We start from the raw sequence: 23,047 nt of genomic DNA, 5'->3' as shown, positions 1-23,047 counted from the left end.
CTGCATGTGTTCTGTAGTCGAGTTTCCTGTTTGCCTGACGAAAAACTCTAGTTTCCAGGAGAAAAAAACCATGCTACCCTCGCATGAGACCAACTTACTCAAGCAATTGTAAAAATGGCCTATAATAGTTCCTCACATCATCGACGGGAGTCGAACTTAAGTCTTTTCTAACCTGCTTCAACACAGCGACTAACGAATGCCAAGTATTGTTTCAACTGGTGTATTTTCCATTGTTCATAGATACCTGAGCAATATAAAGAGGCTGAATGGAGTAAACGAATTGCGCCATACAAATTTTGGATTTAATGATCTAGTTTGGTTTTGAAGAATACTGCTTACCCCACTTCATCGTCCGAACATTGAATATCGGAAGAGAACAAAACATCCTAGTATGAAACTGCTTCTTGTGATTCATGCTGGGATTGTTGATGGTAGTACAAAAAACTTCAGTGTCGCTTAATATTCTGATATATAGGACAAATCCAAGGTACCTATATTTCTATGTAACTGTTTCATATTGTAGCTCGATAACGTTTCATCTCTTAGGATTGGTTGTCCCAGAGTGCTGTCCGGATTCCATAGAACAACTTTGAGACGAGTTTCAACATTAGAACTGGACCAGACCACCTCAATACGGCTTATCTCAATTATCGTAATGGTGACTGCATTGACAGTGGAATATCTTCAAATTCTAGCTGTCTGCCATCGAAAAGTAATCAAAAACGATTTCTGCCAGGAACAATTAATGCTGTCATTCAGGGCAAAAATTTTCGCGTGCACACGCACATACCTTATTAGTTTCTTTAGTAAAAATCCATTTTATTCAACATTACTGGTGTCTGGATACTTTTGAAAGAATAGCGTACATTTGTTTCTGTGTGAAGTCACCGCCTGCTTGGGTTTTGTTTTAGCACTACCTCTGTTGTCGAAATTTCTGAGGTAATCAATATTTCATTTTCATTGACAGCACGTCTGCAACGGTATGCTAGCACCTTCCATTCATTGTGTGCTGACTATTTTGTTGGCAAAACTGGATGTGGGTATGAGTAGCATGACTTGTTCGGTAGGGGAACAGGAGCCAGAATACGAAGGTTTCAAAATAGCTTATTGTCATCTCTCATATTTTTAACAGTCATTTCGAATTATGACTCTTTTGTGAAGCTTATATCTCGTGGCATAAAATAATTCAAAAGGATTTCTTCCATTTTGTTCTCTGATAGAAGGGAGAATGTTAAGTTGGAAATTAATCACTATAGTTGAGAGAATACCATCACATTTAATGGAATATTCGGTTTGTGGAACTTGGAAAGGTCACATAACCAAATTATTTCCCTCTCACTCGCACGAAGTGTGAAGGAGGCTGTTTTGGTGATTTTTTTATTTCTTATTCCATGCTGTTACGTCCTTATTTGCTCTCTTTCTATTTCCTTTAGGTCACTCTTATTTACTCTGATATATGTGCCGCGATTTCCTGTTTATTAAGCTAGAGAATCCCATCTACAAAGATAGGATGTTCTGTGCTAAAAAAAAAAAGTGCATCACTTACAAAATTCACAGAATTTCTGTGAAATTTGGCATTATATTTTGTAATAGCATTACCTTATTGCATCATCCATCTCTACCAAGCTCTCTGAGAAGACGTCATGTGCCATACATGATTGCGTCACCATAGCGGTAGTATAACTACTGTACATATATCACGAACCCAGTAATATAGGCTATTACAATGGCTATGTTTTCACAATTAACACCACATATGAAAACTATTGCTGCTGCTGCGTCGAATGCACAAGGACATTCTACGCATGAAATTGCTAAAAGGATTCACTTTACTCATTCAACGGTGGCACATTTATTATGAAAATTATGAGAACCTGGCCGTATAAACAGAAAGAAAGGAAGTGGACATTCAAAAATATCTTCTGCTGTGCAGGACCGATTTCTGATCCGTCTGTGTGTCCGAAACAGAAGATCCTCATCGACAGATCTAAAAACAGCATGGAAGGAGGATACAGGAGTAAAGGCAAGTAATGCTACAGTACGTAGATACCTTTTCTCATCGGAATTAGTAGCACGTAGCCAAAGGAAAAAAAAGCCACTTTTGAGGCAAAAAACCAAAACCACAACATCTAAAGTGAGCAAAAGAGCATGCTAGTTGTTCTGAGGATCAATGGAAATGTTTTATTTTCTGTGATGCATCAAAATTCGACTTGTAGGATTTGGACGGCCAGCAGACTGCTAGACGAAGACGAGGGGGAGTATTTCACCCAGACTGTATCGTCTCCACAGTGAAATATTCTGCATCTCAAATGATATGGGAGCTGTACAACTTGGTCGCTTTGAATTTATGAAGGGTACAGCGAATGCTGAGGTGAACAAGGACATGCTTGAGACAAGATTACTTCCCACAATTAGAGATCACTATGGGGATGTTGCCAATTGCATTTTTCAGACGATGCTGCACCATGTCATAGAGCCAAAGCCGTAAATACTGTTTCACAAAATTAGCAAAAGGTTTAAATTTATGAAATGTCGCACTTTTGCTTAAATAAAGTAATTTAATTCCCTATCTTTACTGTCCACAGGTGCAAAGATGTTGAAGGATAAATAAATTCGCATAATAACATGGACAGGTACAGTCCAGTCCTCAATCCAATTGAAAATTGTTGGAACAAAATGGGTGTTTCAGTAATGCAAAAGAAATCAAAAACACTTAGGGAGCTGCAGGAGACATTAATCTATGTTTGGTACCATGATATTTCCCAGGAATACATTCAGAACCTTATCCAGTCAATGCCACAATGATGTGCAGTCATCAAAGCAAAGGGTGAGCCAACGAAATATTAGTGTGAATTTTGTTGTTTTTGTTATATAGCTGCCTGTCGTCCTAGTATGAGCAAAGTAATAAAACTTTGCTTATACTGTACTAGAACGAAATAAAAGTAATAAAATGAAACCACTGTGCAACCCTCGAGGGCTTTTGGGCTTGCATCAGTGTATTAAGGTAATGTACTGGCAATACATTAGACCCCCAAATCGTTCTCTTTCTACAGCTTACCAATAGGCTGTTCTTATTAAAGAACAGTGAACTGTATACTGTATAGAGTTTTTGGAATAGTCATATTTGTGACTGGAAGATGTCTCTTCTGGAATAGTCTTTTGTGGCTGGAAGATATCGCTTCTACGTCACTGCTGGAGTTTTACGCCTTTCTGTTGACACTATTGCCGAAACTTGGAAATCATCCGAGCGCTTTATCTTACTAAACTTTTTGCCATTTGTGCCAACCTGCACATAATCCATCCTAAATCGATATTATACATCACTTTATAATTTCATGTGATATGTAATTTCCCTTTAATATTAAATATAGGCTTCAGCTTTACTTTAAAATGTTATTACAGTTTTTGTTTTTAGCGTTTTTATATATAAATATCTAATGAAGTTCTTAAAATTTCTGTTTAGACAATAAACTGAAGTCATGTGTTACTTTAGTATGCAGTTTGTTTGTTAAACTAACTCTTTTCTATTTCTTTATTTTTTTTAACAAAGCATTACAGGGGAAGCTTAAAAAGTCTGAATACCGGAATTGTTACTCTCCTGAATTATGGCAAATATGTACCCCCTATCGTATCCCATGTCACTCTCGCACACGAGATCGGACATAATTTTGGTTCTCCTGTAAGTATATACTTTTTTTTTGTATCTACTGCATGTATGCAGCTAATATGCATATCTTATTTCACTTGACTAGTTCCATGAGCAAGATGCATTTGCAGATAATCATGGATGGCATCATATAATGAAGTACAGCGCCACAACTTCGAGCCTTTGTCTACAGAAATATGTATATGTCTTTTCCAATAAAATCCTTACACGCCCATCGCTTTTCCCTAAATCTTTCTCTTGACGATGAACAGTAAAGTAATGCGTGTCGTATAAAACTAAACAATGCTGTGTCTTTATAAATATTTAGGCCTCTCAAAAAAGAAGAGAAATTTGGAAATCAAAAACTTCTCTAATGGACAGAATGGTAGATTAAAATTCATTGAAATATGACAAGCAACGAGTTGAATGAACCTTTTTAAGCGATGACATCTTTATTTCGAGAGATTTGTTTTCTCTCCAGCTTATCTATATGTAAGTTAAATTAAGTGGAATCGTCTTGGGAAGAATGACTCAGTTTACAGCAATACTTTCGTCTTATGAAAGAAATAACTCAGAAAGCTTTCTAACATACGGTCTTAAAATATAAAGATGGGTTTTATTTTGTATAAAACCGCTCGAAAAATATGCATTGATAACAAAAAAGTTAAGCATTTGACTATGGTAAATAAATTGTGCAAGAAACCTGCCTTCTGTTCAGAAATCTTAGGAGTTACCTTTATTAATCATGTAATGAAATTTTCAATAGTTCTGTGGTCTTTGACTGTGAATAATAATCGAAAGAAGTAAACTGTACCGATTTGTAATTCGCAGGGCATTTTAATTGATTACAAACATTAAATGTAAAATCCATTCTTTTAATTTGTGGTCTCGAGAACAGCAAAATCTTGCGTACATTTTGGCTAACATAAAAAAAAAAAACAATGGCAGAGAATAAAAAGCGAGCTGTGCCCACTATTCGAAAAATATTTGGAATTACAATTACCACATATTTCATATTAGCATGTTAATTTGCATCTCATGCGGTGTACTGGTACTGTAATATTGACAATCTTGAACTCTTGCTATAGTTGTTATACTCTAAAAAAAAGGATTCTAACAGGATGCCTTTTCTCATCAGCTGTAAGAAAATTCCTTAGGCATCAAAAGATAACTTCAGTGACATTATATTAGTATTAGTATTGGCAAGATGATGCAAGGAAGCAAGATTATGTATCGACCAATAAAAAAAACAATTCGTTTGCCCATCCCTTCTAATAATTGGTCCAACCCTTTAAATTTATTCAAATCTACCGCTACAAGAAGTTTATTCTTACAATCAATTACTCTCTGGCTGAAGGCAAAGCTTCGCACATCTATTCTACAACCATCGTTTTTCATTTTAAATTTATGTCCCATTCTGTATTTGTCGCCTGAGAAAAAGTAAAATTAAAATAGATAGCGTAGAAAATTTAGTATATCCGTGGTTCTTTTTTTTACTAGAATTTGGAATATTCAACTGTTTACATACTAATCTGTAAATGCAAATCTTATGCTGGTGCTCATATATTAGAGTTGGGAGAGTTCTTTATTATCAAGATGGAGATTCGCCGACACGCGCCAAATATCAAGTTCTGGTATGTGCCTGTATTTCACAGAGAGGAAGAAATATGACTGTACAAAATAAAAACATAAAATGAATGGTGTAGAGCAGTTTTAAAATATCATGCCAGAAGGGGAATTTATCTAATAGTATAAAGTGCTTACTACGAAGGATTCAAACTGTCAAAACAAGTTATATGTAAAGTTCTACATTCTTTTCCTTTCTTTATATATTCTCCCTTTTTTTCCTATAGAATGTTTAATGCTCAGAGAGAAAGAAATTCATTTCTTCATGGTTTCCCTTTCATACTACTAATAACATAAAAAAAATTGTGTATTCTTTGTCGGTAGGCTGTTCTGCTGGATGAAAATCCAGATTTTTCGAGGGGATAGCAGACTATACAACCACCGCCCGCTTATTTAGGATAAAAGAAATTATTTATGATGTCGTCAATAATCCGACATTTGCTCTTTTTAGATAGGAAAGTTTTTGCTTTAAGTCATAAACTAGGTTGGCAATTTCATCCTTTTTATAACTCTTCTGTCTTGAAGGTTCAGGCCGCGTATCCTTTTATTTATTTACTTTTTGTATAAAAATGGAATGCATGATAAACAATAAAAACAAGTCATAATTTTAGATTATTACGTATTTTATAACGTACCCTTAATAACGCTATTAATTTTAAAGCAGCAGTTTTCTTTTTGCTCATTCGATCTACACATTCCCATCTCTCTTCCTCTTTAAGAACCCTAAGGAATGCCATCATTCCATGGTATTCCTTACTACAGATAATCACTACAGTGATTAAATAATCCAAGATTTCTATTATCTGGAATGAATATAAGAACGAAAAACACAAATCATTTCGTAATAAGCGGTTGTTTTGAAAACATTTTGAAAAAATTGAAAATGATACCAACGTTTGATGGATAAAAAGTTAAATATTGAAGCATATAGATATGTTAAGGTGTAGAGCACAACTAGTATACCTTCATGAGGTTTCAGATATGCCATAAAATATTTCAATAAAAGGAGACTTAATTTTGTAGCATTTTAAATGTGCAGGTTTCGTTATATTATATTTAATGGCAAACTTACCTAATGATGATAAAAAGCAGATTCCTCTTAGAAATTTTCAAATCAGAAATGAAATCTAAACTCAATATATCTCAGAGGTTTAATAAGTAAGTAATCAAAAATATACGATATTCTCTTCTTTCTTTCAAGTTATAATTTACCATCCATGCTGTGTTATTTCCTAACTCTGGTTATAACCGAAATTCTAGAAAGAATTTAAACTTTGTTCTTAAAGTGCAATGGGAAAGATTCCAATCAGGATTTCTCAATAAAGTTTGAACCATCCAAGCTGGTTCCGTTTAACGTTTTTTTTTTTTTCATTTCGAGCATTGTACAGCCCGTACAGATTTATAGGTATGCAGTTGTCGAAAGGGATGGTGACTGCGTCGGCACATTTTGCTTGAAAAATATCCGAACGTGTAGCAATGTATATAAAACGCGTATCTCCGTGCTAGTCAAATGGAGGTCATTCTGGGGTCGTTCCACAATACCCCAATGGAAATAGGGAAGATTGGCCCAAAAGAGGTAAAGAATGAGCTTCATTTCGAATCAAACAGAGGAAAGCAGTAGAAGTTTGAAATCACTTTTAGAAGCTGTGGCAATATATGGGAGTTCTTAGAAATCTCGGCTACCATTGAAATAGTGAATGAAATGAATGAAAATGTCGACTTTTCTGCAGAGACTTACAGTAATAGATGAAATTCTCGGTGGCTTCTCAGATCGAAGTAAGAGGAATGGAAAGATGAAGCGTAAATATTGTTGAGCCACGAAAATATTCTTAAATTGGCTACATAAAAAAATAAAAGAAGCGTTCGATTATACAGCAAGGCACTTAGATTTAGGCAAAGAAATGGAAATAAAATATTTCTGCAATAAATACTACTGGAATGAGTCCGAACATTGGATCATTGCAAATGTTTTTGATTTACATAATAGTAGAGTGGAAGGAATTACTTCGGTCATTGAAAAACTGAAAATGCTTGTGAAGTCATAAAAAACGGAAATAGGGGAAAGTACTTTGCATTATCTTTTAAATGTGCATTCAAGAGTTTAATTCTTGTTCAGATAGGCAGCCTTTCGAATTGAGAAATTTCAAGTTTGATGAATTATTTATTATGGTTAACGTGGTTAATGTTTCCAGTGTTTCTAGTTTTTTAACTTAATTTCAAGAATTTATTTTTTCTATCGGAAGAGATCATTTTTGTTTTTACTGGCGGTTACCAGCTACATAATCCTGGTAACCAAAAAAATCTTGCAGAATATTTTACGATAATGAGTTCTATGCTTAATGGAAATGCTTCTTATCAATTTTGAAAATTGTCGCGCATTGGACACACACACACATGTCATCAAAAATAAATTGTTGAATCCTATATCACGAAAAGTATTTGCATTCCATTGGACTGCACCTTAGCCCTAGAAAATCCGCACAGTGCATCATCACAAAAAAATCGAGAAATGATATTAAAGATTTTATCAGTGGGACATATGCAGATAAAGCATATCGCTACTAGACATTAGCATTAAATTAATCTGAAATGAAAGCCTCAACTTTCAGAAACACTTTAAGCTGTTGAAGTGTAAATAGGAATTAGCTGGACTTTAAATTAGGAATTAGTCAGATTGTATATTCCAGAATTCACAATACGGTAGAATCCTGAAATGGCTTCTGCCCCTTCCTCTTTATGCTGCAGTAACTTTGTTCAAAAGAAAAACAGCCAGTGCTTTCAAACTGAAACACAAGCGATTATATATTGTGGAAAACGTTGTGACTTTGGTGAAACAATTATATTAAACATTTGGTTCATCAACTGTGTATGACATACAGAGCAGAAGGAAGTTGATTAAATGCTTTGTGAACAGTGACACAATGTAAAATGAACTGCAGTATAAAAGTGAAGTATTTTCTGTATTTTTTTTAAATTCGTGTATAACTATAATATAACCACACCAAAATCTAGCAGGTTAAAAGGTCTGGCATGGCTCAAGTCCCAGGTTGCCGGGTTGGAAAGTTTGAGTGTGCGTTTGGCATTATTTTTAACCTCCAGACCGTTCACTCACTGTAACAGGCCTCCCAACATGCTCAGCTACACATTCAAACACGCAGTCCGATCTTCTCATTATAGCCTTAGTCACTAATAAAGCCAAAACTAAACACAAAGCAAAACAGACGCGGAAGGCAATGAATAAATCACTGCAGCAGCCTGTATAAAATTCTCAGGATTAAGGACCTACCTTGGGCAAAAAATTCCATCATTATACGTTATATATAATGCAAATGCGGTTAAAGTTGAAGATATTTCAATGACGTTATAAACAATAGTACACGGAGAATGTGACTGATGAAAAAAAGTAAAAAAATTGTGGATAACCCTGAAATCCATCTTTAGTGGTTATAAGTTTTTAACACTTCGAACCACTAAAGTTACATATGCTTGAACAATTAACTTGAAGAGCTTTTTTTTTCGTTTTTTGTCATTTGCGTATTATATTGGGTTTAAAGATTATCCAGGCAGTGACAATGTTATTCTACAGTGACAGTGGTGTGATGGATGCAACTGGTTTGAATCAAAATGTTTTGAATTTTACTCGTATTTCGCCGGGTTACGAAAAATAGTGGATCGTGCCAGAAAGAAATTAGGGGACAATGTTGAAAAATAGATGGGTTTTAACAACTTTCCACCATTGATTCTATGAGAGGCTAGAAACTTATCAACCTCCCTTCATACAAAATATTATTTTTCCGTAATTTTTTGAGAACTAGAAGAAATTGTACCTAACTGAAACTAGTTGGCACACCAGTGCTTAGAAAGAACCACTACAGTAGAGCACCCTTCATAGCCATAAGCCACCAGGAATTAAAACAATGAGTTGATTTCAATCTCTCTCTCTCCCGTTCTCGGTTTGCAATATTATCACTACAAGTTGCTCTGGTTTCGACTATCAGTATACAGAACATCTACAAAGACATGCGCTGATAAAAAAGAGTAAAAACTTATTTGAAATTCAGTGCCACCACCCACTGGCTTCTGGTGAGTAAGAGACAGTGGGCCAGAAGCGCAGCACATAAAATCCCGGTGGAAATGGTAATCATAATTTTCGACTAATTTTAAATAAATAAATAAATAAATAAATTCTTTATTGCTAATAAGTACAGGACATGTACTAGAGACAATAATACTCAACACGGCGACATGGCCAGGAGTTTTACATTATAAATGAAATTAATTGGCAAAAAGGAAAAAAATTACCGTTACATGGAAATTAAGAGTTACAAACATGTAAATTATGAGTTACAAACATGTAAATTGTAATAATGAAAAATGAGGACTGAACGTCATATGGAGGAAATTATCCTAGTTCCACAGATGGAATCCACTCGAGGAGCATGTGACGGTATTTGTAGTCGGTAGCTAATTTCTGAAGGTCGACTCCAAGACGGAGCAGTGCCTGAATTTTGGGGAGTGCCTGGGCAGGTAGGAACCGACTACACAGTTTCAACCGGTTGTATTTGAGGATTAGTGTGGGCTCTGACCTCAAGGATGGCGTAGGATTGTGCCACTGACAGAAATCCCAGATGTTTGGGGCGTTTATTACTCCTGTGTACATTTTTACTGAAGTCATTAAATTTTACTTCCATTAGAACCTGGTAACAATATTTTCAATGATGACATTAATTAAAAATTTTGAAAAGACGTTGTACACATTCTTTCTTTTACTGAAGTTCGATTTCATTCTTCTGAAACCTTTCAAATACAAAAAGTCGTGCTGGTTTAATAATAGCAATTTATTCAATTGATTCTAATTAATGTGTTCATTTTAGCGCAAAGAGTGGATATTTCCGGAATGATAAGAAATGTAAATTTTACTGAGTGTAAATAATAAAAAACCATAAAATCATAAATCAGAACAATGCATGTAATGACGTTCAATTATTTTTGAAAACGTGCTGTGCTCAGACATAAGTCTAACTTGAGAAGCTTAATGTACCTCTAGTGTAATATTGCTGTATTAAGGTTATCGGAAAGCAATATTGCCGCTCAGTGATACTCGATTTTTCATTGATTACCTCATCTCAAGCGGAGGAAGGATTATGAAAATCTACGCTGGTTAAACAAAAAATAAAAAGGAAAAAGTCAGATATTATAAAGTAATTCCAACAAAATAAACTATCATGGTGGTACTATCGCCATTCGTTTCATAGAAATGACGCCTTTTCTGTATCCAGAAATAGTCAGGTTCTGAAGGACACGAACTCTCATTCTTTTGAAATTTTTTTAAAATATTTTTCTTTTTTATGTATGCTATATTTGGATCGAAGGTACAATCAATCAGGAATTTGGCTGTCAGATTATTTAATCTATAGAGATTACTGTAAAACTATAAAGATTGATGGCCTGTTTAGATATTGAACAGATTTCGATATCGGAATGAACGATAAGTTAAACCAAAATTAAATTTAAAATAACATGTGCTTGAAACGAAATTCCTCTGCGTACTAGTAGTATACTAGTATGAATAAATTTCATCACTTTGGAGGCCTGTGGAAGGAAAAGGGATAATCGCAGAGAGATAAAATTTACAATGAAACAGTCAGACAAATGCAGAAAGGAATGCGAAAAAAAAATAGTGTAAAATGACATCGGAAGGTAGAGAAGTGGCGCTTTACATTGTATAGGATTGAGGATCTGTGCGGCAGCTTAATTCAGTTTAAAAACTCTACGAATATTAGATATCAATGTTCGTCACTGTATATTGTCAGGCGATACAGAAGACTATGGCTGTTGTTGTTGTTGTTGTTGGGTTGTCGGCACATCAGAAACTTAGATCCTAATGCTTCGTATATAATACTTCTGTAAACTGCGTGTGTTCCTTTCATTCATGAGAAATGGTCGATTTGCTGTTTGCTGCACGAAAAATCCAAGTTTCCGCAAGAAAAACTGTACTACCCTCTCTTGAGACCAACTAACCCGTTGTGAAAAGACGCGTAAAAATTCCTTGCGTCATTGAAGAGATTCGAATGCTCAGTTCTTTTCCACCTGATACGGAAGGACGGTGATTATACCAACTATGCTACTCACTAGGACAAGACTATGGTAGATACAAAGTGGTCTGCAATCAGGTCACAAAGGCGGTTAGGCAAGCTAAGGCAAATTATGAGAAGTCTTTGGCAAGGAATGCAAAGAAAAATTGCAAAGACTCCTTTACTTATGTAAACACTAGAAGGAAGGGGTTGAATCACATTGGGCCACTTGATATCGACGATTTAACTGTTGATGATTCTGCTCAGGTTGCTGGCAAACTGAATAGGTATTTTGCACCTACATTTACTCATGAGAAATTCTTTAGGGAAGGGGTATGAGAGAAGACGTTTATCAGACTTTAACAGGGAGTTAACTCAGCAGCGTTGTGAAAAAGACCCTAAAAATTCCTCGAGTCATTGAGGAGATTCGAACTGAGGCCTTTTTCGGTGTGGGGAAGACAATGATTACACCAACTGTGCTACCCACCTACCCTCTTGTCAGGAAAGAGCAAATCAAACTTCCTTTGAATGACGTAGAATTAGTTGCTTTACAACATGCAGTTTATATGTGTACCATGTAGCATGCTTCGCAAGACCTTTCGAACAATTGACCCTGAAAGTTTCAGTAATGCGTATCAGCTGCCCTTGCACTAGTCGATGACTACGAATTAGCTGCTGCTCTCTCGGTCACGCAACACTAATCTCATCAACAATCATCCTTCAGCAAGGTCTCATGATGAATTTCTGTATCCTTTTTTGTTATTACCTCCCCTTAGAGTAACTCATCCGCAACACGCTGCTCTTTCGGGCATCGTATTTAGATTACTGTAATGAATTTGCCTGCATCAAAGCGGAATTGGACAGGTAGGTTTTGGCGACGGAGAAGGTATGAATGATAGAAATCCTGGTGATACTTTACAGAACTTTTTTACGTTAGGTCTTTCCGTATTCCTTTAAGAAAATAGCTATTATCCATTATAAATTTCAACTCTATGCGAGTAGTGATTTTCCGTATACAGGTCTTCAAAGTCATGCAGTTTAATTATAACCGTCCTGTATATAGACAGAGTCTAAATTGTATGAACTGTTTTCTAAATGGTTGAATTATTACTGTTCTAGGCATTAACTGTTACGTATTAACATACACGCCATTTATAAACAAAAACTCTTTAGAATTAAGCAAAGTCACCTAATGAGGAAAATATTAAATTATATGTTAAATTCTCCTCTTCACCTTTAATCTCTCATCATCATTTTTGCATAAATTAAACACATCCAGACAGCATATATATGAAAAGAGAATGATAGTGCAATTTCTCTAAGCAAATTCGACAAAAACTATTCCTTAGCACCTGACCTCATTCAAGTAATATTCTGAAAGAAGATCAGAAATCACCTATTCGACTGTATATTGAATCCCTTCAATCTGTCCTTTTGAAGTTAGGTTAGCCCATTACCATAGACCCATATCTCTCCAAAACAGCATTGCAAGAATATTTCATACTATAATTCGTAGGCATCTCGTTACATGTCTAATACCGTTTATGGCTGAGCAACAGTATACGCTGCCCTACCATTAATATCCGAACACCCCTCCATGGATGGGGAAACAGGTCCTATGCATGCAACATGTCACAGAATTTGCTATAAATATGCACACACTGGGCTTCAAACAGACAATTGCAAAAGTGGGCATGCAAGATGACACGTTCAACAGAATAAATAGACTTCCAATGTGGAATGATAATAGGATGCCACATAAGACTGTAGATCCCCAGGTCAACGGTTAGTGACGTCATATGCAAATGGCAGAGGAATGGGACTGAATCTGCCAAAAAGAATAGTTTTCGGGGGCCTGGTAAACCCTGAAAAGTAACAGAACAGGATAAGAGAATTCTGCGAAGAACTGTGCGCCAAATCGTAATTTGTCATTGTCTTAATTCACACAATCCCCTCTGTGAGAGTATCGGGACCAATGTCAGCACTATTACAATAAGAAAGACACTTCACGATATGGGTTACAATGGTCGTGCAACTGTTCACGAGCCATTGATCACTTCAACAAATGCTAGACGCCGATTAACATGGTGTAAGGAGAGCGAATTCGGGACTGAAGAGCAGTGGAAAACAGTCCTATAGACAGACGAGTCGAGGTTCGCACTCTACCAGTCTGATGGCCGTTTCTGGGTGTGGCCAATGCTAGGAGAACAGTTCCTTCCTGATTGTATCCTCCCAACAATGAAGTTTGGCTTGGGCCCATTAGTCGTTATCAACAAAACCATGAATGCTGTGCAATACCAGGACATCTTGGACAATTACGCACCTCCAATATTATGGCAGTACTTCGGGGAAGGCCCATACCTGTATCAGTAAGACAACGCGTCATGCCATACTGCTCGGGTCGTAACAGAGTGGTTGAGGACATGGGTGTGGAAAAGTTGGATTCGCCAGCCCGGAGTATTGATCTAAATTGAACCCAATCGAGCATCTTTGGGATGTATTGAATCGTCGTGTACTTTCACGTCGAGATTGCCCAAAGAACAAGGCCGAACTGGTGGCTGCGTTAAAGGCCGAGTGGATGAACATATCACCTGAAATTTATAAAAAGCTGGCTGAGAGTATGCCACGAAAATTGAAGGTCGTCTTAAAATAAAAGCAACGCATGCAGTATGTGTCTTATGCTTTGGACAGTGGTCAGTAAGCGTATGCTATGCTACCGTTATCTCAAGTGCCTTTGGCAAGATCTCTTACAATTTTCTGATCAGCAATCTCAAAGTCTATGGAATTTAGGAACCTCAGTCGCTTGTAGCCTATCTCAATCATAGAATATACATATTTATTATCAATCAAAACCATTTTGTCCAGGGCCAGAAGCCCTCAGAGATTTGTCCTGAGGGACCCCACTCAATGGGAAGAATGGTTCACAAATGCTTCTATTTAATGCTTGGGATAACATGTTCTGCTTGCATTATGTACAGTTGATACAGAAAAAATAATAATAATTACATTCAATAAATAAAAAAATAAAAACTTGTTTTCTTTTTAATTAATATTGGAAAATATTAATGTTTTCCTGAAACTTTGTTTCCATAATTAAATGAAATCCATCGATTTTCACATGTTTTTCAGGCATGTTGCAGCTCACGGTTAATGGGGGCCATCTTTTAAATGTTCTTATCACTATAAGAACTCTTCCTTGCTTTTAGGTCTCTGTGGATTTGTCAGTGTCCATCTGCTTGAAAGAATACAGCTTCGACTAACATCGATGCTGATAGAAGTACGGGTCCTTTTTCAATGTGTGTGGAGATCTAAGCATCGTGTCTTGAGTTACCTTGGCGCTAATCCAAACAACCCAAATCCAATCTTTCTATTGGTATACATAAATTTTCCTTAGAAAGGGGAAGGCAGCGGGTTCCTCTAAAATGCAGTGCAACTATTTTATATGACAGCGTTAATTTGAAGCCCATCTGGTTATTTTGGAACACCTTTTAAATTTACTTTTACAAACTATATAAATTAATGTTGTTCAGCTTAATATATTTTACTGTAAATAGTTTACTTAATTAGCCTCAGTTTCCTTGAATTTTTTGAAGAGATTTGAAATCCATTTGGCAATGTTAATCACATAGGACAAAAGAATCCTTATTTTTAACTACGATGTTAAACTGAAATATTTGAAAACAGCGAGATCAGACAATAGCTAAGGCTATGAGGGGTCAGTATACTGTGTCTTTAAATTCTATAGTCGATTTGCCGTACTAAAATCCCGAATTTTGTTCGAGACAGAGAGAGAAAAAATCATGCAATTTTCTCCTGAAACAGACTAACTCAGCCACGTTCCAAAAAAAAAAAAAAAAAACCTGAAAATTCCTCGCGTCATTGATAGGATTGAAATCAGTCTTCCACTCGGTGAGAGAGAGGAGGGCACTGATCATAACCATTGTGCTACTGGAAATTGCCGGTTCTAAACGAATTTTTAGAACTACATAAGCTTACACCATACTTACTGAAATAAAATTTTAGAACTGCTCCTTTTTGTAAGAGCTGCTTATAAAAAAACTGTAAAGGCATCTAATATATCACATTGTAACTTTCAGAAAAAGAATGAGTGGATTTATTACTTACTTCTCCATAAAGGGCCTCTTTTACTTAACTCACCACCCTGATATGTCTCAGAAGATTGCCCCGTCCAAAACAGAACATCCTCTGATGTTAGCTGGGTTTAAAAATGAGAGCTTTTATCGTACATAAATCATAACACAAGTATTTTTAGTATGAGGTCCTAATAAATCCCAGCTCTTAGTAAATTACGCTTCTATTATGTCAGGTTAATGGAAAGATCAATAAGAGAAATATACACTGAACGGCCACTTTATTAGGTACGCCTATCCTTTCCATGAAATAGAGTGCTCCTTCATGCAATATAAAGCAGGTAGGTAGATAATACGTAACTTCTCATTTGCACTTAAGTTCAAAGCCACTTAAAGATTTGTGACTTTGAGTACAGCATGCTAGTCGGAGTCAGAATCGCCGGTATGAATATCTCGGCAATTGCAACCCTGTCATTATTTTCACATAATACTACGTCTCGCGAGTGTATCGAGCCTTTTTCAGTAATGTTTTCTCGAGTAGCACGGTGGTTATAATAATCATGGTTACTGCCATCCCCACATCAGGCGGAAAGGGTCCAGATTCAAATCGCGTCAATGACGTGAGGAACTTTTATGGGCTTTTTTCGTCCTGTTACTAAATTTCTGCCCAGGTGAGGATAATTAGGCTTTTTCTCCCAGGTTTAATTCCAGCAAAATAGGTAAACCAACCAGAGCACACGCAATTTAATGCCATTAATTGCACGCATGATTAAATGAGATTGTTTTCGGATAACCCTAATATGACAATTTTTTGAGTCCAATAACCTAATACCATCCAGCCAAGGGCGAACCCATGGTCGGAAACAGGTCGTTGATACTAGAAGCAAACGGATGCTGAGGAGCCTTGTTCAGAGTACATCAAACAACAAGTATAACAATGGTAACTAAAGAGGCGTTTCATACCTCATCCTTGTTACGGATGAGGTATCGCAATCAATCAAATTATTGCGGATAATTCAGATCTCAATCAGTCAAATGATTGCACATACAAAAGAGATAGTTAAGCAAACAGATATGGAGTATATTGGACCTTCTCACCAATGTTGCATAGCAAAAAATGGCCTCACGAGTTCAACTCTTGTCAGCTAAAAGCAAGGAGCTATGAATATAGTGGACACAGGAACACCGAAACTGAACTTGAGTAGTAAAAGGTTGCCTGGTCAAACGAACCCAGATTCCAGTTGTCCTATGCTGACAATAGGACCAGTCTGGCAGTGACAGCAGCATGAATCAATAGACCCATCGATCCAGGTGTTAACAACACTGCAGCTGGTTGTGGAAGTAGATGGTGTGGGAGTGCTTTCGTGACATACGTTAGTTCTCCTTGACACTGGTGGATCATCTGAATCCCACAGCCTAGTTGAACTGACTAGGTGTAATTGCTATTGACTAAGTGTATCCCTTCATGCTCACAGTATATCCATCTGGTAACAGTTACTTCCAGCAGGATAATGCACCACGCCACAAGGCATGGGTAGTTCGGATATGACTCTAGGAGTATAAGCGTCACTTCGGCATATTTCACTGGTTTGCTCACTCACTCACTCGATTTCAATACGATTGAGCATCTGCAGGATGAGGCTGGATGAGCTATTCTCAGAAGGAATCCAACGAAGAAATCCAAATCAAAAGAAACTGCTGGATACGATCGGGTCTGCATGGACCCAACATCTCTGTAGATTTTTTTCGGCACGTCATTCTGCGCATACTCTGAAGACAGAATGTTCTGAGGGCTACTGCTCTCTCTTTTAATTATTATTATATATATTTTTTCTTTTTATACTGCGGGACGGCCACAAAAGGTCAGCGGAGTACACAAGATAGAGAAAACAGAAGAAATAGTACTGTATTTAGTAGTCACGCGAGCTTGATAGGTACATATACCTAATAACATAGCCCCGTTGAGTTTGTCCTGTGCACTTCGTGAAAATGATACCTCAGGAAAACAAAGCTTTGAAAACAAGAACTTGCTTCTGAAATGCACTTTCTAACTGATTACTCTAAATATTGACTGCCTTAAATAAATAGTCCACTGCAAATTATTATCATGTTGGATTTTTTTATGCCTAGTTCTAGTGATTCATTGCTTGAGCATTGTGTATAAACAGAAATAAATGGTTGATATTACGGGGGGGGGGGGGGGAGAAATACAAATACAGTCATATTTTGCTCCTTTCATTTCTCCTTTCTCTTTTCATTTACTCTTTTAAGCTTGTCGCTCGATTATTAAAGTACTAAATTTAAAAAAAGTCCAAAAAATATTCTAACGAAAGAATAACTTTATGCTAATAGTTTAAGCGCCCCCACTATAGCCATGGTTATTATCTTTCACTCGACTTTTACTAAGAAAATGTTTAATCGCATCGGTGCCAAACATTAGCGAATGAGGATTTAGCAGCCTGTTTTTTATGTTGATACATTTTCTTTGTGTCTTTTTTTTTATCTTGTTCTGCAACAACTTTGCTTGTGTATTCGTTCAGCTACATGTTGTCCTGGCAACCGTTTTCTAACAAGAACGTGAATTCAAAGAAGAACAAAAAAAATGAGATTCCCTTTTCACAAAGCCATTTCAAGGCAATAACGGAGAACTAAATATGTAGGCCTTATAAAATGACTTGGATAGAAAAGCCATACCAACCGGTCTATTTTCTTAATCTTCACTTTGAAATAAATGTGATCCACAACTATCTAAAGATGCAAGGCATTCTTTCTTTGAAACGCGAGACAACGTTAAGTTAACTGGAGAACACAAAGGGAAAAAAATAGATACAAAGTCACAAAAGCATTTGTAGAACGATTGCTGCTGTCACGGAAAAAGAAAATGACGGTAAAAAATATCCTACAGCTCTTTCTTTCTTAGAAACTATTTTTCTTAGTGGGGAGAAAGAAAAGAAAATTCACTTACTAGAATTTCTAAATGTCAAAACTACGCTCTGTAAATGCTCGTCTTTCGTCTATCTGAACAATCTCTCTCTCTCTCTCTCTCTCTCTCTACAGGTAGGTCCTTTTACGTCAGTAGAACGAAAGTAATTTACCCTTTTGATGAATTGGCTCGTTCTTTTAGGAAATTTAAAAAATTGCATTTGCATCGACCTTTTTTATCTCTTACAGATCTGCCCTTGGGGGAGGGGTGCTGTCTGTGCTGCTACTCCAGTCCCCAATTGGGTAAAAAATAACTAAATCGTCGTCAGCAGTTTGTTCAGTACAAAACGTGAGACCAAAGACTATATGATTTTGGCATCCATTCAGATACGATTATTTTTATGTACTTGTTCCTCGAATTATGCTAATTACTTTGTATAATTATATATTGTTGCTTTAAACAGGTTAAATTCAATTATTTTCTATTATTGAATAATAAAAAATATTTGAAAAATTATCGGTTAGGTTGTGCAATCCATTATAAGAAACCGAATTCTAGATAAGTTATTTTAGATCTTTAATATAAGATCTGAAATAGCTAATACAGTATATAAGATCTTTAAGTTATAATTTAGCAAAACTCATATGCACTGTTATCATTTGGTTTACTATCTTCAAAAGCAAAATCACAATGTTTGATAGAATAATGCCAAAACTTCAGTTTAGGAACTGTTTTTCCATAGTTGTCTTAATATGTGTGAATTATCGCTCTCTAAATGCCTTATTTTTCTGATGAATGTTTTTTTTTTTTCTTCTGCAGGCTTCTCGAAATAGGTTCATTTTGATCAGGCAGTGCCTATTTTATTTTTTGTACACACTCACCAAACGTATTAGGATACTAAGAGAAAAGACAGCAACGATTTTCAGATAAAGACAGATAAGAGAAAAGACAGCAACGATTTTCAGATCTTATTTTTAATACTGTAATAAGACTGGAATACAGCACTTAGTGCTGTATTCCAGTCTTACTCTAACAGAAGTTTTTAAATGGGTAAGATGGTTGGCCTCCATGCACGACGCCTCACTAATCTTTTTGGATTCTTCTCACAGTTTATCCCTTGGACTGAAATACTGGACCCAAATTTTAAGCTGGAGAAGATCGAAAAGAGGAGATTCTAAATGACTGAGTCTCTGACTTGGAATATCAGAGCCGACATACGTACAAGTACCACATTTGAAACAAAAGAAATCGTACAGCGAATAATTAGGATAACTGAGATGAGCGCTGGTTAAATCAATTGAGGTTCTGTCAGAAAAAGTAAGTGTGGCTTAGCAGACTGTAAATGGAAATGGGCATCATTGAGATTGGAACTGAGACTACGTATATTTGGGAAATAAATGAGGTGTTTTACCTCATGAGGGAAATGAGGGAAATAAATGAGGTGAAATACTGGACCCAAATTTTAAGCTGGAGAAGATCGAAAAGAGGAGATTCTAAATGACTGAGTCTCTGACTTGGAATATCAGAGCCGACATACGTACAAGTACCACATTTGAAACAAAAGAAATCGTACAGCGAATAATTAGGATAACTGAGATGAGCGCTGGTTAAATCAATTGAGGTTCTGTCAGAAAAAGTAAGTGTGGCTTAGCAGACTGTAAATGGAAATGGGCATCATTGAGATTGGAACTGAGACTACGTATATTTGGGAAATAAATGAGGTGTTTGGGAGGTTTAGATATTTTTTGCAGATAAGTTTGTTCTATTAGCCTGTTCATCATGTATTCAGTATAAAAGAATAGGATGGGGGACATGTTGTATGAAGTAAAGAATTTTTTTGATATGGCGCACACACATCAAAAATATACCCAGTTTCTTGACCCCCCCCCTGCATGCACGCTACTCGAACTCATCTCTACTCACTACCTGGCAGAGTAGAGGCAGCGAGATTATACACTAACTGATCCGGATGCCCCCTTAAGAGTTACCAACAGGTTCGGTCCGATGGACTATCTAGCGCCCGACTTGCGAACACCATTTTGAGCTGTACCCTCGAAATGTAAGGAAGATTGGATTTCACCGTTATGCCCATCGTAACCTCAAAAGACGTCAATCGTACTGCATGTTGGAATAATATGTAATATAACATATACATACGCCGCATGTATATTATTACACATGTTATTTGTTTCACTGCTGCATAATGTATGATGCAACAAAAGGAATGAAGAGTGCTGAGAAGAGGTTATTGCGAACGAAGAATCGGCCTCGTGCACGAGATTGGAAATGGCGCAAGAGTTAATTTAGTGGTGGCTTCGAGAACCAGCACGGGTCCCCCTGAACAAACAGCCTCACTGGATCTGTCCCTCCTGTCAAATATCGATTTTTGTAACTTATGGCAGTGGTTCAGATTCCCCTTCTCCACTCGATGTCGAGGAAGAGTATAATAGCACATGCATTTGAGTTGACGGTGGTTCGAGTTATGGCTAACGATTGTATTCTTGTCAAAATGATGATTATAATTGAGGACAAAAAATTAATTGCGCTCAATTATAGAAATTCTCCATGACATATCTCTATACGTCTGTCAGAATTCAAATCTGTGAGTAGTAGTTCAGAATTTTAATGTGAAATGCGTGGCGTTTTATTCGTTTTTAATGAAAAACAAAAATCGAATTAAAAATAATAACTATAAATCATAATAATAAATTATGCTTCTTCTTCTTCTTCTTTGGTCCTTAGCTGGCAGCTGGGGGAGGCGGTTGGCCACGCAACCAGTATGCTGCTGTAGGTGCCGCAGGGTTTCGGACTTGCTCTGTGATGTTCTTCCATACCTTACGATCCATGGCGTCAGTCCTGGTCTGGTTAAGGTCGAGACGTCGGCTCTTCAAGTCATTTTCCACTTGCTTGGCCCACGTTTTCCTAGGCGCGGTCCGTTGGATGCTCCATTGGGTGGGTCGTTGTCTCCAAAGGAGTGTGGATGGTATTCTGTTCGTGCCCATTCTACATACGTGGCCAAACCATCTAAGCCTTCGCTTCTGGATTTGGTCGGCAATGGTTGGTTGCTGTTGGCATCTGGCGCGGATGGTATCATTAGTGATGCGGTCGCGAAGAGAGATGCCCCAGATCTGCCGCAGGCATCGCATTTGGAATACCTCAAGTTTGTTCAAATCTAACTTGAGACAAATCCATGTTTCCGATCCGTAAAGAAGAATGGGCACGATCAAAGTCCGGAAGAGTCGGATTTTAGTCTTTGTGGAAATGTTGGTCCTCTTCCACAGACACCATTTGAGCGAAGCGAACGCAGTGGCCGCCTGTCCAATTCTGCTGTGGATTTCCATGGTGGATGCAACTCTCTTCTCCTGGACAAGCGACCCAAGGTATTTAAAGTCCTGCACTTGCTCGATCTGGACGCCTTCGAGATAGATGGTGGCTTGCGACCCATCTGTTGTCAGGGCCTTTGTCTTACCAGCATTGATCTTCAAACCGTATGGCCGGGCAATGTCGTAGAGGATGTCCGTGGCTTCAGCATCGTTACCGGCAAGGATAGCACTACCATCAGCAAACATCAGGTCAGTCACATAGTGATCCTTGTCATATTGTATGCCCTGTCTGTTTCTGAATACTTGCCTCATAATGGCGTCGACCACGATGTTGAAAAGCAACGGGGAGGCTACATCCCCTTGGCGGACTCCAGTTTGGATGGTAAATTCCTCAGATAAATCGTTCTGGATGCGCACCTGGCTGGTTAAACCGTTGTATGCAGTTTGGAGGAGTGTGATGACTTTTCGAGGGACATGTTCAACCTCTAGTAGTTTCCATAAGGCAGGCCGGTGGACACAGTCGAAAGCAGACTTAAAGTCAATGAAAACAATAACGGTTCGCTGTCCACACCGGATCCTCTCCTCCATCAGCTGACGAATGGCAAAGATTTGATCACAGCATCCTCGCCCGGGTCTAAATCCTGCCTGTTCTTCTCGACTGGTTTGCTCGCGATGTTTTTGCAGTCTTGACTGGATGATCTTCATAAAGACCTTTCCGATGATGGAAAGGAGGCTGATGCCACGGTAGTTCTTGCAGTCCCGGTTATCACCTTTCTTGTGGATCGGTACGATAATGGCTTTCCTCCATGTTAGCGGAATTTGTTCAGTGCACCAGATGGTTTTGAGGAGTGAGTGTAGTCGGCGAAGCAGTACATCTCCCCCAGCTTTGATCGCTTCTGTGGTGACTTGGTCCACTCCTGGTGCCCTGCCATTCTTCAGGGATTGTATGGCTGCTTTCACTTCTTCTACTGTAAGCTCAACATCGACCATGGAGACCTCAGGGGGGTCGATTGAGAGTGCTGTTGCTGGCGGTCCCTGAGGTGGGTCGTGATTATACAAAGCTTTGAAGAATTCACTCCACCGTTGCAGGCGTTCGGATGGTGATCGCACGAAGGTCCCATCAGCATTCTTGATGTTGTCACTAGTCAATTTGGTCTTTCCACTCAGACATCTGAGGGTGCGGTAGAGAGTGCGGTACTCGTTCTTGGATGCCGCCACTTCAAGATCGTCTGCCACTTGGTTCCAGTATGCTTCTCTTTCTGCTATCATTCTTTGTCGGACTTCTCGGTTTAGCTGCCGGTACCGTTCAAAGTCGACCAACTTTGCCTGTTTCCGTTTGTCCACGAGGTCAAGGCACTCGTCTG

At 37.6% G+C, this 23,047-nt stretch overlaps 1 protein-coding gene across 1 annotated transcript in view; it reads left to right on the top strand.

Annotated features, from left to right (window-relative positions):
* Positions 1 to 23,047, top strand: part of LOC150080477 (disintegrin and metalloproteinase domain-containing protein 10-like) — a 540,219-nt gene that overhangs the window by 429,560 nt on the left and 87,612 nt on the right. Inside the window, exon 6 of the mRNA XM_090380704.1 lies at positions 3,551 to 3,679. Within this exon, the coding sequence (XP_090236830.1) occupies positions 3,551 to 3,679 (129 nt within the window). The remainder of the gene's footprint in view (positions 1 to 3,550; positions 3,680 to 23,047) is intronic.

This window comes from Mastigoproctus giganteus, chromosome 9, assembly GCF_048544385.1.
Source record: "Mastigoproctus giganteus isolate SK-2022 chromosome 9, ASM4854438v1, whole genome shotgun sequence".
In the NCBI taxonomy this organism is placed as follows: domain Eukaryota; kingdom Metazoa; phylum Arthropoda; class Arachnida; order Uropygi; family Thelyphonidae; genus Mastigoproctus; species Mastigoproctus giganteus.
This window is presented reverse-complemented; position numbering and strand designations above follow the sequence as displayed.